The sequence below is a fragment of the Pollicipes pollicipes genome, unplaced genomic scaffold, assembly GCF_011947565.3.
Source record: "Pollicipes pollicipes isolate AB1234 unplaced genomic scaffold, Ppol_2.1 Scaffold_7261;HRSCAF=8764_pilon_pilon_pilon, whole genome shotgun sequence".
NCBI classification, from domain to species: domain Eukaryota; kingdom Metazoa; phylum Arthropoda; class Thecostraca; order Pollicipedomorpha; family Pollicipedidae; genus Pollicipes; species Pollicipes pollicipes.
In genome coordinates, this window is record NW_023597054.1 from 15,784,440 (window position 1) to 15,800,470 (window position 16,031).

The following is a 16,031-nucleotide window of genomic DNA, read 5'->3' on the forward strand; positions in this document are numbered from 1 at the left end:
GATCGAGCCGCTTCTCCCAGTCCTCCACCCGGGAGCGGATCGGGCCGACGTGTCGGGACGACGAGATCGTCTGCCGACAGTGTCAGTGGCCATCAACAGCTGCTCACTCGGCCGATGTCACCAGACGCGCAGTCATATTGCAGCATCCTAAAGCGCTGTTGGGTTGACACGCAAGCCAATGCTTTGGAAGTGGTATTTTCATGAAAATTTCAAGGTGATACGGTGTCACGTTCCAAAGCGCACCGGCAACATTTCCACGCTTAACACCGCGAACTCGCGTGAAAACAACAGCTTTTGCAAGTGTAAAGCGTAAGGTAACATATACTGAAACTTTACGGGCATCCTCTGCGAAAAATTCAAGGGTTTTCGTGTCAGGTAGTTAATACTGGTATAATACTCGATTCAAATCGACTCCGAACAATGAACCCGAGATCCCCATCAAAACATTACCCCGCCATCACAGCCAAAGAACCATAAGACCATGGTTGTAGGGTGGGGTACGCCTGGTTCATATCCATGTTTGCGACGCGTTACCTCCATCTAATGTATTAGTAGATACATGATCACCTGAATGTTGATATTTGACTCGTCCAGCAGTTGCTGTATGTCATCTGTACCGCCCAGAATGTATACATCCTTCTGACCAGCCAGCGGTACAACGCTGAACTCTGTGGACTTCCACACGTTCTCCACCTGCAGCAGGAGTTCGCACGGCGTCAGTCACGTCACACGCTGCTACAAAGCAGTCCTAGCACGGCTGCTGGAAGCGGCACACCGCTGGCACGCAGCGCGCGGCACCCACTGCTTGCCTGGTTGGCGTCGGCATACCTCAGCTTATTTCGCCTCCAGCCTAGAAACCCGCAACTTGTCTGGCAGCCTCGACGTTCAGAGCTTACCTTGACGACTTACCTGACCTCCAACTGCAAGCTGGTATCGGAACTTGACCTGATGAATAAGCTACCCATCTTGACGAGGAGGGCCTTCAGACGTGGTCCGGGTCGGGTCTGGTTATCGCCTCACCGTGACCAACACACCCCATACTGTTGGTCACGGTGGGCTGGCTTGGTTGTCAGCTCACCGTGACCAGCACGCCCCACCGTTCTTAGAGCTGGTTCCGTAATCAGCTCGCCGTGACCAACAACTGATTGTTACTGATCCGTACTGTTCCATACTGTCCTTAGAGCGGGCCTGGTTATCATCCCAGCCTGCGAAGCGTCTTCAGACCGCCTCCTGATCTGGTAGTAATATCACCTTGTTAAGCAGCGCCTCCAGACCAGTCCCTGAGCTGGTAGTAATATCACCTTGTTGAGCAGCGCCGCCAGACCAGTCCCTGAGTTGGTAGTAATCCCACCTTGTTGAGCAGCGCCGCCAGACCAGTCCCTGAGTTGGCAGTAATCCCACCTTGTTAAGCAGCGCCTCCAGACCAGTCCCTGAGCTGGTAGTAATATCACCTTGTTGAGCAGCGCCGCCAGACCAGTCCCTGAGTTGGTAGTAATCCCACCTTGTTAAGCAGCGCCTCCAGACCAGTCCCTGAGCTGGTAGTAATATCACCTTGTCGAGCAGCGCCGCCAGACCAGTCCCTGATCTGGTAGTAATCCCACCTTGTTGAGCAGCGCCGCCAGACCAGTCCCTGAGCTGGTAGTAATATCACCTTGTTAAGCAGCGCCTCCAGACCAGTCCCTGAGTTGGTAGTAATATCACCTTGTTGAGCAGCGCCTCCAGACTGGCTCCTGAGCTGGTAGTAATATCACCTTGTTGAGCAGCGCCTCCAGACTGGCCCCTGAGCTGGTAGTAATATCACCTTGTTGAGCAGCGCCTCCAGACCAGTCCCTGAGCTGGTAGTAATATCACCTTGTTGAGCAGCGCCTCCAGACTGGCTCCTGAGCTGGTAGTAATATCACCTTGTTGGGCAGCGCCTCCAGACTGACTCCTGAGCTGGTAGTAATTCTACCTTGTTAAGCAGCGCCTCCAGACTGGCCCCTGAGCTGGTAGTAATATCACCTTGTTGAGCAGCGCCTCCAGACCGGCCCCTGATGTGGTAGTAATCCCACCTTGTTGAGCAGCGCTTCCAGACTGGCCCCTGAGCTGGTAGTAATCCCACCTTGTTGAGCAGCGCCTCCAGACTGGCTCCTGATCTGGTAGTAATCCCACCTTGTTGAGCGGCGCTTCCAGACTGGCCCCTGAGCTGGTAGTAATCCCACCTTGTTGAGCAGCGCCTCCAGACTGGCTCCTGATCTGGTAGTAATATCACCTTGTTAAGCAGCGCCTCCAGACCAGTCCCTGAGCTGGTAGTAATATCACCTTGTTGAGCAGCATCTCCAGACCGGCCCCTGATGTGGTAGTAATCCCACCTTGTTAAGCAGCGCTTCCAGACTGGCCCCTGAGCTGGTAGTAATCCCACCTTGTTGAGCAGCGCTTCCAGACTGGCCCCTGAGCTGGTAGTAATCCCACCTTGTTGAGCAGCGCCTCCAGACTGGCTCCTGAGCTGGTAGTAATATTACTTTGTTGAGCAGCGCCTCCAGACAGGCCCCAGAGCTAGTAGTAATGTCATCTTGTCGAGCAGCGCCTCCAGACCGGCCTCTGAGCTGGTAGTAATCCCACCTTGTTGAGCAGCGCCTCCAGACCAGTCCCTGGGCTGGTAGTAATCCCACCTTGTTGAGCAGCGCCTCCAGACCAGTCCCTGATCTGGTAGTAATCCTACCTTGTCGAGCAGCGCCGCCAGACCAGTCCCTGATCTGGTAGTAATCCTACCTTGTTGAGCAGCGCCACCAGACCAGTCCCTGATCTGGTAGTAATTCTACCTTGTTGAGCAGCGCCTCCAGACCAGTCCCTGAGCTGGTAGTAATCCCACCTTGTTGAGCAGCGCCGCCAGACCAGTCCCTGATCTGGTAGTAATCCCACCTTGTTGAGCAGCGCCGCCAGACCAGTCCCTGATCTGGTAGTAATCCTACCTTGTTGAGCAGCGCCTCCAGACTGGCCTCGGAGCTGGCCTGGCCCGAGATCTCCTTCAGCTCCTCGGCACAGCTGAAGGCCTGGTAGTCGATGAGCAGCTGTAGTGTGAGTGGCGTCTGGTCGTCCAGATCGACCACCTGGTGGCCCAGCTGACGCTCGATCGCCTCCCAGTGACGCCGCTTCAGGGTCGTGTTGCGCAGGTCGGCGATCGTGCCCAGCTGCCGGGCACGGACACACAGACATGCGCGCGCGCCGCTCACCGACCACACACGGCACAGCGGCAACAGGGCAGCAAGCGCGCTGGTTGTGGTGCTCCACCGTATCCATGCGCTTCTATACTAATTTGATCTACCGTTTCCGGACTGCATATTCCTCCGGGTAAAAACAACGTTTATTTGCGGTGGTAAAAGACGCTGTTTCGCTGTGAGAAATCTGCACCCAGGACACCAATTCCGGTGAAGATAAACAATAATCGAATTAGTGGTTCGGGCCGGCCAATTATACCCGGAGGAAATATTTGCTACTGGAGCACTCCACCTGCTTCCAAACTCCGCACAGAAATACTTGAAGTCGAGATTAGTTAGCTACGCATGCGATTAGACAAATAACAGCAGTGTCCCTCAAAAGCATGCACATATTCGGCCGATAAAGACAACCGCGCACTGCCATCTGGCATTCTGCTGGCAAACTACGTAGGGAGGTTCAAAATCAACCTTTTCACAATAATTTCATTCAGAGAAAACTAAAGGCTTTCAGAATGGAAGTGATCGGTCCCTCGCATATTTTCAGCAACCAAACGTCGGTTCCGTTACATTTTACACCAATTTTCAGCATTATGATGTTAACCTCCAATTAATGATGCATGCCAATTAATGCATATATTATTAATTGATGTTTACCACCAACTAATAAGATAATATCAATAAAGATTTTGTAATGCGTTTACAAAGGTAAAGTAGCATGCTTTGCGATTGCTGCTTTTTCAAAAAACTTTTACCAAAACAGCACATGCTGGATGGCAAGCAGCAGGCATGGATAGGTGAGGATGCAACAAGTGGTGGCGGAATTGGCTGAATATTACATTAATCGCACCCACGTACCTGTGCCGGAAGGCTGATATGTTAACAACACGCACCTTTATTCTGAAGTCGTCAACCTTCTCCTTCAGAACGGCGGTCACGTTATTAGGTGGAAGCCCTTTCTCTAGCTGCACGACCGTCTTGTTGAATTTGGCCACCAGCTGGGTTAGCTCCTCTACGTCCAGCTCGTTGAATGGTGCCTGCGGGTCACAACAATAATTAATATGGAGAAAACACCCGCTGAACTGTGCAAGTCAGCGAAATCCGAGCAAACACAATTAATTGTCAACGCATCTGTAATGAAAGCTTTAGGGCTACACCTCTCAAACAGCGGCGCAAAAAGGAAAGGGTGGAAGAGTTCACATAAACTCAAAATTGTCATACAAACCACAGCTTGGAGAGGCTTACCACCAACGTCTCGGCCAGGAACTTATCCCACTCGTCCAATGAGTCCCAGAGAAGAGTCCTCAGTCGTAACTCGTCTTGGGCCTTTTCCAGCTGCTCCATCTTTGTTACCTCGAGCTAAAAAGGAAAAATGTGTCGAAGACAAACGTGTCATGGACTCTATCGTCCGAGAACATCGACAAGGTATGGCCAGTGAGCCCAGAGCTATAGCAGCCGACAGAGGTGGATACCCCGCAGTAGTGACGACCCCCTGACACCGAGACAGCAGCAGAGCGTGGAGCCACAGCCGTGACCCGTCGTATCGTCTGACGGCTGGCGGTGAGCAACCGGGCAACAAACCAATCCCACTGGCGGCGCGCCGCGGCGGATGATCAGCCCAACGGAGAACTGGGATGACCTAGTCAACCGCTGATGTCTCAGCAGGCTCATGCCCGTTACTGAACGCTGCACAGCCACACATACTGGGCGCTCAGATGATGACGTGCGACACAGCCAGCTAAGAGTGGTTATGCCCAGCCGTCGACACAGCTGTGACGGCTGGGCATAACCGCACACAGCTAATCATGAGTGGTTATGCCCAGCTGTCGCGACTCGCCTCTCACCCTGAATTTCTTTTGGTGTTCCTTGTACGTTGTAGCCATCTGCTCTTCCTTTTGCAACATGGCTGTGCAGTTCTCTAGCTTCTGTCTGACGATGGCGTGATCAGATTCCATCTCAAGAATGGTTGGATCCTGCAGGCACATAGTCATTCAAACATTCGCATAGGGCATATTGAGCACTCATCTCTACTAACACCCACGAAGTCTTTGAGATTGTTCATCATCAAGGACTGTATGTCAGTGAGAACATTACGGTGTATCGCAGCTGGTTTAGAGGCTCACCAAAATTTTAACAACTCATGTTGCTGTTCTAAGAAAGTTCAAACACGTCCTTCAACCAGACATAAAAACCAGAAAAGTTTGCTCACGTCAATTTGCTGATTGACCACCTCCACATCCTTGGTGAGCTTCCTGATGTCCTTGGCGAGTGACGCGGAGAGCTTCTCCACCAGGTTGTCGCGATCAGTGACGCAGTTGTCGGTGAGGTCGTGCAGCACGGCTACGGTCGGACTCAGTGTCTGGGGCAGCAGTCGCCGGCTCCGGTGACTTACCACAAACGTACGGAGGTCACACGGCAACATGTGCAACTCGACCGTTACCGTCACATCTATCGTGCACGCTGGCTAAAACGCAGCGTAAATAAGTGTTTTGAATCTATCTATGCTAAAAAGCGCAATCAAATTGCATACATATAACAAGTATTTTGCGTGCCCTACTACATGGGACCTTAAAGACGCTATCGTCCAGGTCAATCTTCGACACAATACACTCACAGAATTGCAAAAAATACCACCACTGCTGCCCATCACTAGTAGGAAACTACGACTATTGTCGCGTTTGAGAACCGCTCAGCCGGCCCTGTCAACAGCACGCGAGCTGGTGACACTCTTGCCATGACCTCACATTGAACTCGGCGATGTACTCGGGCGGCACCGGCGTCTGGTAGTCCTCCATGAGCTCCACCATCTGGCAGACCACGTCGGCCTCCTGCTCCAGGCTCTCAATCTGCCGGGCACGTGACGTCAACCATTCGTCAGACGGCGCCCGCCGACGCTAGAGGGTCGGTTTGTCAAATGGCGCCCGCCGACGCTAAAAGGTCCGTTCGTCAGACGGCGCCCGCCGATGCTAGAGGGTCCGTTCGTCAGACGGCGCCCGCCGATGCTAGAGGGTCCGTTCGTCAAATGGCGCCCGCCGATGCTAGAGGGTCCGTTCGTCAGGCGGCGCCCGTCGACGCTAGAGGGTCCGTTTGTCAAATGGCACCCGCCGACGCTAGAGGATCCGTTCGTCAGGCGGCGCCCGTCGACGCTAGAGGATCCGTTTGTCAAATGGCGCCCGCCGACGCTAGAGGATCTGTTCGTCAGACGGGCCCGCCGACGCTGGAGGGCCTGTTTGTCAAATGGCGCCCGCCGGCGCTAGAGGGTCCGTTCGTCAGACGATCCCCCAGATGCTGGAGGGATCCGTTCGTCAGGCGGCGCCCGTCGATGCTAGGGAGTCCGTTCATCAGGCAGCGCCCGCCGACGCTAGAGCCTTCGTTCATTGCATTGCCAGATAGAATGCGCCATAACCAACGATAAGCGAAATCGACGCGGTAACGTAACATAATTAAATCGGCGAGATGAGGTACTTGCCGGCAACCAGAACCGGATGGTTACTCGATCGCCCATCACATCAGCCATCCTGGTTATGCTCAGATGATTGATGCGAATTACGGAAGGCTGTTAACGAAAATAAACCGCTGACGGACACAGCTTATGAACTAAAAACTACACAGTGTCGGAGAAGCCCCTCTGCGTTCAGTATGATACATCTTTTGCACACATCCCGTTACTTCGCCGAGAGCGCATGAGGACGGTGAAGGTGACACAAACCCTAATAGAGATGTCATCCAAGAAGGTCAGGAACGTCACATATTCTTCGGTTGTTGTTGGCGTTATTTCTAATTTGTAGTGTGCATCTTGAGACTCGGTTATGAGAGCTTCGACCCGAGCCTTTGTCACCCTGAAAACATCATAACAAAAACGTAGGCTCAAAGTGTGATTGCTGGAGGGACCATATCAATTATAGTATTGCTGTCCATCTGGACCCTAAATGTAAAACCTTGGGTGAGCCACCAGCAGGCAGAATGATTACGAACGTGGGCCACATGTTGCTACATGGCGAATTGCCGGCACCAAAATGAATGTGCATATATGTATGCATATCTGTATGTATGTATGTATGTATATATATATATATATACATATATATATATATATATATATATATATATATATATATATATATATATATATATATATGTGTGTGTGTGTGTGTGTGTGTGTGTGTGTGTGTGTGTGTGTGTGTGTGTGTGTGTGTGTGTACACATTTGTACATGCACATATGCATACATACGTGCATACACGCATGCATACACACACGCGCACGCACACACGCACGCACGCACGCACGCACGCACGCACACACACACACACACACACACAGCATCATTGCGGTACAGAAGAATATAACAGGGGCGATGAGTCGCTGTAAACCACAATGTTTGGGAATCAAACGAGAGGCAATGTGACGAGGAATTGCAATGTGAGTGTGTACATACGTGAAACACATAGCAATGCTGCTATTACTGATACCATGAAGTCGCGGACGACCAGTGTGCCATCCAGTTATTTTCCTCTTGGCACTGACAGAATGCCAATGACTCACGCCGGCATGATCTTGAATATTTCGTCGAGACAAGTCTCGGGCGACGGTCGCACCATCTCGCGGACGGTCTCAGCGTTCACGCAGAACACGCCCAGCTTGCGCTCCTTCGGGATGTTCTTCACCTCGTTGATCTGGGTGGTGAACTTAGCCAGCGCCGAGCCGAACTTCTCCAAGTCTGGGGACACGGGTTCAGTCCTGTGGCAGATTAAGATGTCCAATCCGCCTCGCAAGAAAGCCATAACGCCGTGACCGATAAAGGATTTGTCAGCTATGTGTGCCACATGTAGTTCATTGGGAGGACAACACTGCCGTCCACTAGCGAGAAGCCAGCAGAACGGTTCGCAGTTACCGCGGATCACAGCGTAACGTACAGAGGTGGCTGTACTCGAAACTACAGCCTGGAACTGTAAGGTACCTTATATGGTGTCTTTTGCTTCTTGTGTGACTGAGTTGTGCTGACAGCTGCGCGATGCGTTTATCGCCCCTTAGGGCAACAATGATTTAGTTTTTGGAGAGGGAGACGATGTAATAGGCCCCTAGGCCTAGGCCCTTGGTCCCTGTCCCAATCCCACAGTTATTCACCTTTTGTTTCCACCCAGCTCCACCATCGCCATGTTTGGAACGCAACTCTAGCTCGAACGAGACTAAAAACTTCGCTCACCGCCAGATGGACAAAATATATCAATTACCGCATCCGATGTCAGTAAACGTAGACATGTCGGTCCTCATGTTCTCGTAGAACCAAGTCTTCACTTCCTCGAAAGTCTGTATGTACGTTTGCGCAGCCTGCCAGCAGAGAAGCAGAGCTCCCGTCAGAGCTCCGCCCAGCATGACGTAACACAGCTCCCGTCAGCGGTCCTGCCCAGCATGACCCGGATAGGATAGTAACACAGCTTTCGTCAGAGCTCCACCCAGCACGACCCGGACGATAGTAACACAGCTCCCGCCCAGCACGACTCGGATAAGGCAGTAACACAGCTTCCGTCGGAGCTCCGCCCAACACGACCCAGATAAAATGGTAACACAGATCCCGTCAGGGCTCCACCCAGCACGACCCGGATAAGATGGTAACACAGCTCCCGTCAGAGCTCAGCCCAGCATGGCCCGGACTGGATAGTAACACAGCTCACGTCGGAGCTCTGCCCAGCGTGGCCCGGATAAGATAGTAACACAGCTTCCGTCAGAGCTCCGCCCAGCACGACCCGGATAGGAGAGTAACACAGCTCCCGTCGGAGCTCCGTCCAGCATGGCCCGGATAAGAGAGCAACACAACTCCCGCCAGAGCTCCGCCCAGCATGACCCGGATAGGATAGTAACACAGCTCCCGTCGGAGCACCGCCCAGCATGGCCCGGATAGGATGGTAACACAGCTCCCGTCAGAGCTCCGCCCAGCATGGCCTCGGATAAGATGGTAACACAGCTCCCGTCAGAGCTCCGCCCAGCATGGCCCGGATAAGATGGTAACATAGCTCCCGTCAGAGATCCGCCCAATACGACCCGGATAAGATAGGAACACAGCTGTCGTCCGCCCAGCACGACCCGGCTCCGGGAGCCTGTAACAGCACCGCGGGACATGCGAATGGCCGAGGCTGGTGACGGGTCGGCAGCTGGATATATCCTGTCGTGCACCAACAGGCAACAACACCAGCAAGCTCATTCGCCGGCGGTGGTGGGCTCACAGTGAGCTCAGGGAGTTCTGGTTCGCTCTGTAGAGGTCTATGCGTACAACCTTAAGACACGCTGTGTATATAAAATGAGATGAGAGCTAATGTCATGTACCTTAAAGTGGTGTTTTCCAACCCCAAAGGTGCCGGCTCTCCGCGCAGAAAAGCGAGTATGAACCACAACTAAATAACACCTTTTTGAGATCTCGATTGCGAGCATTCGTGTTGCGCGGGACAATGTGCCCGAATGATCCACGAGTAGTGAACAGCATTATGAGTCTCAGAGTTCACAGCTGAGCTATTGACGTTAAATAGATCAGACGGCCCTGGTTAAAAACGCTATTGCGCGCGCGCGCACAATAGCGTTTTTAACGCGCCGGAGCCACCGACGTCAACAGCATCGCTTCTTCATTACAAGTGGATAAAACCGCTCCGGGACGTTTGTTAACAACTGCGGCCAAAGAAATAACGCACCATCACAATGCCCGGACGTCAGCTTAGCAAAAAGGACGCATAGCATTAAGCCCTCTGCTCGGTGTACGAACACGTCCGAAGGAGTCGGCAGTCGGCCCCGTGACGGTGCAGCGTTCGCAGGCCGTCGCCGCTCTTACGTTGAATCCGACGCGCACCATCTCGGCGATGCGCTCGCTGGCCTCGGCCAGCGGCTGGTCCGAGTCCAGAACGTCCTCCAGGTCCGGGCCCTCCTGCTCCTCGTCGCCCAGGGTCTTACCGTTGATCGTCGGCCTGCCACATGAAACCCCGTGCCCCGTCCGCATGAAGCAGGCGCCGTAAATCAGCATCGGTTGGTCTGACAACTAGCAGAGCTGAGCTGCAAACCATGTGGAAATCAAACGCACCTTCTCCAATGCATGCTTACTGGGGCATCACAGCCGCTTTAGGAAACCAATGTTATACCGGTCACTCGTCCTCTTCTTCACTCCGTGCAAAATGACACTGGTCAGGGCACAGGTGGTCCACCGTGCGCGCAATGCCCACCAGCCCAAAACCTTTGTGGGACATGCTCACCCTCCTCACGGAGTTACACCAGCCTTAGGTATCACCTGGTGATGAACAGGAACGTGTCGTCGGTGAAGAGGTTCTCCATGCTCTCCACCATCTCCCGGCTGTCCAGCAGCAGCTTGTCGACGGTGGCGGCGAACTCCTTGATGTCGGGCACGAGCCGGGGCGTGGCGCCACGGAACTCCAACTCGGTCACGAATAGCGGCTCCACCGGTGCCTCGGGCTCCTCCTCCGGGTCGGCGGGCTCCGGCGGCGGCTCCGGCGACGCCTCGGGCGGCGGAGCCTGCCGCATGCCGACGCCGTCAGAGGTGCGGGACGGGCCGCACTCGGCAGCGCATGGAAAGATGAGGCTTGGCGAGATGTGCGCTTTAAACAGAGCATCAGTGGCCCGTGGGTTAATCGATGTTAAGATCAGCACAAGTAAGTGCAGGGATCGGTCTCCACCTGGCAGCAAAGTAAGCAAAGTACTTTTCTTCTTTTGATGCCTGTATGCAACATCAAACCGACAAAAGTTTGTAGGAAATATGCCTTTTTCTTCCCAGTCTTCAACCTGCACTAGCTCTAGCATGCTAGTGTACTGTGTGACGCGTTGAGCGCGTCCCATGACATTGCATAGAACCCTAAAATCAAAACAGCAGCTTACTACCGCTAAAGAGAGCTAACTAACCCCGCCATCGACGTTGGGCCCAGACTGCTGCTCTTTGAGCTGCGAGGGCGTCTTGCCCGCCGGCTGGACGTCGAGCTCTATGATAAGCTCGTCCTCGGGCGGTATCCGCTCCACCCGGCCCTCCAGCACCCGCTCCACGTAGCGGGTCGTGTTCTTCATTAGCTGATGTTTGCAGGTCATCAGCACCAGGTCGATCGTGTAGATAAACCTGGCGGAAAAATACCGGCAGCTGGTGAGACAGCAAAGCTTGTGTGCACAGTCTGATACGCGTGTGTTATGTATGTACCAGTAAAAGCATGCATTGCGTGGATGTGACGCAGTGGCTGTTCTCTTACAAGTTCTACTGTTCAAAATGCACTGTTTCTCAGTAGTTCTCTTTCTCAGCTAGATACGGGCAATAGTTGAACAGAGTCGGTAGATACGGACAACAGCTGAACAGAGTCGTTGTAGGATGCATGAACTTTGTTCCGCCGCCTCGCTTAGGCTATGAGAATTCACATAGGTGATTTAGTTATGTTTACCACTATATGAATGAAAAGGAAAGACCACATTCCTCTTTTGAGGATTCATACGCAGCCTCTGTCCCACACACAATGGTCTCTCGCGTCCAACTATTCTTCAACAAAATGGCAAGTATTTCTGCTGAGTGAATTTGCATGGCAAGCATGTAATGCGGTCTTTGGTATACATTTTTGGTGATGAACGTTGATAAGTTATTTCTGTGCGTTGTTTAATGATCTAGTAGTTCTATTATAACACTGCATAATCACACCATTCCATGGAGTCATTGTTTGATATAGTACGCTTCCGCGATTGTGAGAAATCCCCGAACATGAAAGAAAGAAATAAAACAAGAAGGAAAACATCCGAACAAGCCCAGCTTGACCGGCCTGTGGATAGACGCGGTTCATAAACACGGTCGAATGGTTGCAAGCTGTTATGATAATGGTCATGTTCGGTAAACGGCCGAAATACTCTTTTACATTTTGCGGTGCACGAAACACAATCGCGGTAAGCAAGCGTGCTTAAGTCTCGCTTCATCAAGGAGAAAAAAGACTCCTGGAAGCTAGTTCTTACAGGCTACAGCATAGCATGACGTTCCATGCCTAATATCACCGTCTTCCAATCACGTACCAATGTATATTGTTGAAGTGTCTTGCGGTAATAGACATCCATAATGAGTCAATGGCGACACCGCAGTTCAATACAACCACAAACATACGTCGGCTATCGTTAGATCATCGGCACAATAAGCACAAAATAATACCACCACACGGGGTGATCCGTCAATATGTTCATTGATTTGGCCGACAGACATGACGCGAAACATTCCAACGATTGTTAACTATCCAGACGCGTGCTGTGTGCGCGTGCTCGCCCCACTGCACGTGGCACACCACACAGTTCTACGAGCGGGCCGGCTCAGTGGTGCACGTGATAAACCATACATGTAGCACACAATGGGCCGTTCCCGGGATGCCGGAAGACCAGCGCTTTGCTGGCTTTGAGAACACTGGATTTTCACGCTCTCAACGCTGTCACGTTGGCCTAACCTCAGCCATTCTGCGCGTGTCACGTACTCAGGAACCACCGTAGTCAGCTGCGGGTGTCACGTGCTCAGGGACCAGCGCAGCCGGACGCGCGTGTCACGTGCTCAGAGACCACCGCAGTCAGCCGCGCGTGTCACGTGCTCAGAGACCACCGCAGTCAGCCGCGCGTGTCACGTGCTCAGAGACCACCGCAGTCAGCCGCGGGTGTCACGTGCTCAGGGACCACCGCAGTCAGACACACGTGTTACGTGCTCAGGGATCAGCGCAATCAGACGCGCGTGTCACCTGACACTTGACGTGCGTTAGCACGCGCGTGGCGGAGCGAAAACGCATTGGGAATGTGCCCCCTCCCCCATAATTCATACCCAGCGGGTCCTGAATACAACTGAAAGTATTTGGTCAATGCAGGCTGGTCCAACAGGTCGTGAAATGAAATAAGCCTTTATGTAAATATCAACAGACCACACAGTCCTTTTCAAAACGCGACATCTCACCCACTATCCATAGTAACAATGAGAACGCCAACAGACAAATGAGCCTTGCGAGGCCAATGTGCTGTAGACCCGTTGTTAGGTTGGGTTGCTAGGTTAGGTGCTCTCCACATCTAAATGCGTCTTACCTTGTCAGCCTCTGACACTGACGACGCTTGTCGGCTTGCTCTGTAAAGGACATCTGCTGGGAGTACTCCCCGACCTTGAACATGGCCAGACACTGCTCCGGATCCATGTGCAGCTTCGTCTTCCACACGGTCTGACCTGCAACACGGACAAAAACACATCTGCAACAATCATCGTTCACTGCAGCTGCCTCGCGACCGCCGTGTCTGTGTATGTGACGTCACTGGTTCGCCCGTCCGCTCACATGAGCGCGCGCGTGCGCACATGCGCACCCACTTAACCTCTCACTAGGCACGGACTAACTCACTCACTCCGCGCTTATTAAAGTGTCCGCTAACTCGCACTCAGTTGCTCACACGGCGCCCGTCGCTTGCTTCGAATGAACCCACTTCAAGCAACGGCAGTAGGTATGTTTTGCACTATCTTGGACAACGTACCTTGGATACCTTGGATAGCAGTCGTCGATCCTTCAGTTTATGCTCATCCGACTGCCAAGTTACAAACAAGTCAGCGTCTAGTGCGAGGGCCTTATTACCCCGGGTTTATGTCGCCGTCTCAGGCAGCACACACTGCGGGCTCAGACGGATCACAGCCCAGAATGCCGTTCCACCCACAGCCGGCCCAGCCATCGGCTCCGCCAGTGCGTACCGCAGTGGACGGCCACGGCCAGCTCCTCAATGTAGTCGTCGGTCGGGAAGCCGGCCTCCAGCAGGGCGGTGTTGCAGGCCGTGCGCACGATGTCTCTGACCAGCTGGCGGAAGTCGGAGAGGGAGGCCTCCACCTCCGCTCTCTGCTCGGCGTCCGCTGCGTGAAACTGCAGCACACAGTGCGCGCTCAGTTCAGCTTTTGGAGGTAACGCTAACGACTTCGGTTTACGCCGGGATAGGGCAAAGCTCTTTCTGCGAGAAGTAACACAAACCAGACAAGTCACCACTTCATGTCGCAGACAGAATAATCCACCTATCACGTCAGCTACGTAGGCCATGCTGCGCGACACATTTACGCTGTCAGCGGGCGTTAAGCGAGCACCGAATTCACAGCGAAACTGATGGCGCATGATGACGTGAACGGACAATGGCATAATGTGGTGTGCCATGTGGGCCAGGCCACCCAGATACCACACTCAAATAAGTTGACCACTTGAAATAACGTAACGTAGCAAAAGCCGACAGCCCAGCCCGATGCTACAGAGGAGCCAGCATGAGGTGCTTGAAAACCGACACCACACGGCCGCGCTTCACACGGACTGGAGCCGGCCTGCGCACCGCTGCGCGTCGTGCTCACGTTCTCCAGCGTGTACGTGATGGAGTCGTCCACGTGCACCACACCCATGGTGGCGACGGCGTTACAGAGGTGGCGGACGGCGAGCAGGGCCGAGCTGAGGCACGGCTGCAGGATGAAGAGGTTGCTCGCCAGGCTGCGCTGCGCCGTGTTGAACTTACACCAGCGCACGTTGATCTGCCACTGGCGAAACTGCTTCCACACGCGAAACTGACGGAACGTGCGAATCTGCCGGAAAATGGAACGCCGAACCGTTGTTGTCTCATCCAGGCCCTTGCTGCGACGCCCACAACTCTTACAGCTAACTAAAGTAGTAATGAATGAACACCCAGGCCGCATTCACGTACATCCCTAAAGGTACGTGCTCCCTCCCGTATCTAATTCAATGCATACATGTATATGTGTACGAGCTATTGCTGACCCTACAAAATTCGAACGCGACGCATCAAGAAATAAGTGGATGTCGTTCTACACTATGGAACAAACTTTGAGTGCCTGTGGCGCGCTAAACTGGAATCTCAGTGGAAGCTTTGAGTTGTGCACCATCCCCCCCCCCCCCCCCACGAAATGCAACACATGCCCTTGTCAATATGCAACGTATGGTTCATATATAAGTGAAATTCGAAGCTCACAAATAAAAAAACCGGCATTTGGGGGCGGGGGGGGGGGGGGGAATGGCATAGTCCGGGTTTCGCACCACATCCGGTGAGACCATCAGGACTCCTTTCCTTGGCATATGTGAGGCCTCTCCTCAGCCAATTGCAAAAGAGCAACACACCAACAGCTTATGCCGGTGGGGACGACGCACCTCCGACCGGGGTACACACCTTTCTCAGTTTGAGAAACATGATGTAGTCGCGCTCCCATTCGTCCAGGGGCACGAAGTCGGCACCTTTGCTCTGGACATTGGTCACACCATGTCGACTGATGGTGAAATACTCGTCCTGATCGATAGCCGAGGTACGGCACCACCCTGCCAATCACAGTTGAATGGAGTCACCCGCCTCTCACATCACACTCACCTGGTCTTCAGCTGGTGCGGCGAGACGAGTGACTTATATGACCCCTGGCTCCCTTCTCAGCCACGGGAGCACATCAGAAGCGCCACTGGGACTGCGTGTGATGGATCATCCCGACGAACACAGACCAAGCCATTCCGCCTAATGCTGCCTTCCAAATGCGAAAACATGTGCGCTATCAGCACAACAACCAAGCTGTCAATATTTGCGATAGCATTCACGCCCACCGCCTTGATAAGAGTGTGCCCCACGTCGTCCCTGTCGTACTTGAGGCAGTAGTAGTGCCGGCCGACGGCGCTGGTTGGCAGCGACGGCACCATGTAGAAGAATCCGACGCGCGGGTCGCTGCGGACGCGGCCGATGATGCCGCTGACGCCGGCCGGCACCTCGCTCAGCTGTACCGAGCCGGCGCTCGAATCGGGCGTGGCAGAGGTGCCCGACTCGCTGCCCCAGCCGGCTGACTCGCTGCGTGTGC

General features: G+C 53.5%; 1 protein-coding gene across 1 annotated transcript; it reads right to left on the minus strand.

Moving 5' to 3' along the window:
* On the minus strand, positions 1-10,990 carry LOC119111097 (dynein heavy chain 6, axonemal; the record flags this gene model as incomplete). Its single annotated transcript, XM_037234922.1, is given in 14 exon segments — positions 1-70; positions 568-693; positions 2,952-3,170; positions 4,088-4,231; positions 4,440-4,553; positions 5,039-5,167; positions 5,404-5,553; positions 5,939-6,040; positions 6,904-7,033; positions 7,739-7,913; positions 8,428-8,524; positions 10,014-10,146; positions 10,464-10,678; positions 10,973-10,990. Coding segments are annotated over 14 exon segments (1,822 nt in total), but the record flags the coding sequence as incomplete, so codon positions are not given.
* Positions 10,991-16,031: the final 5,041 nt, after the last annotated feature.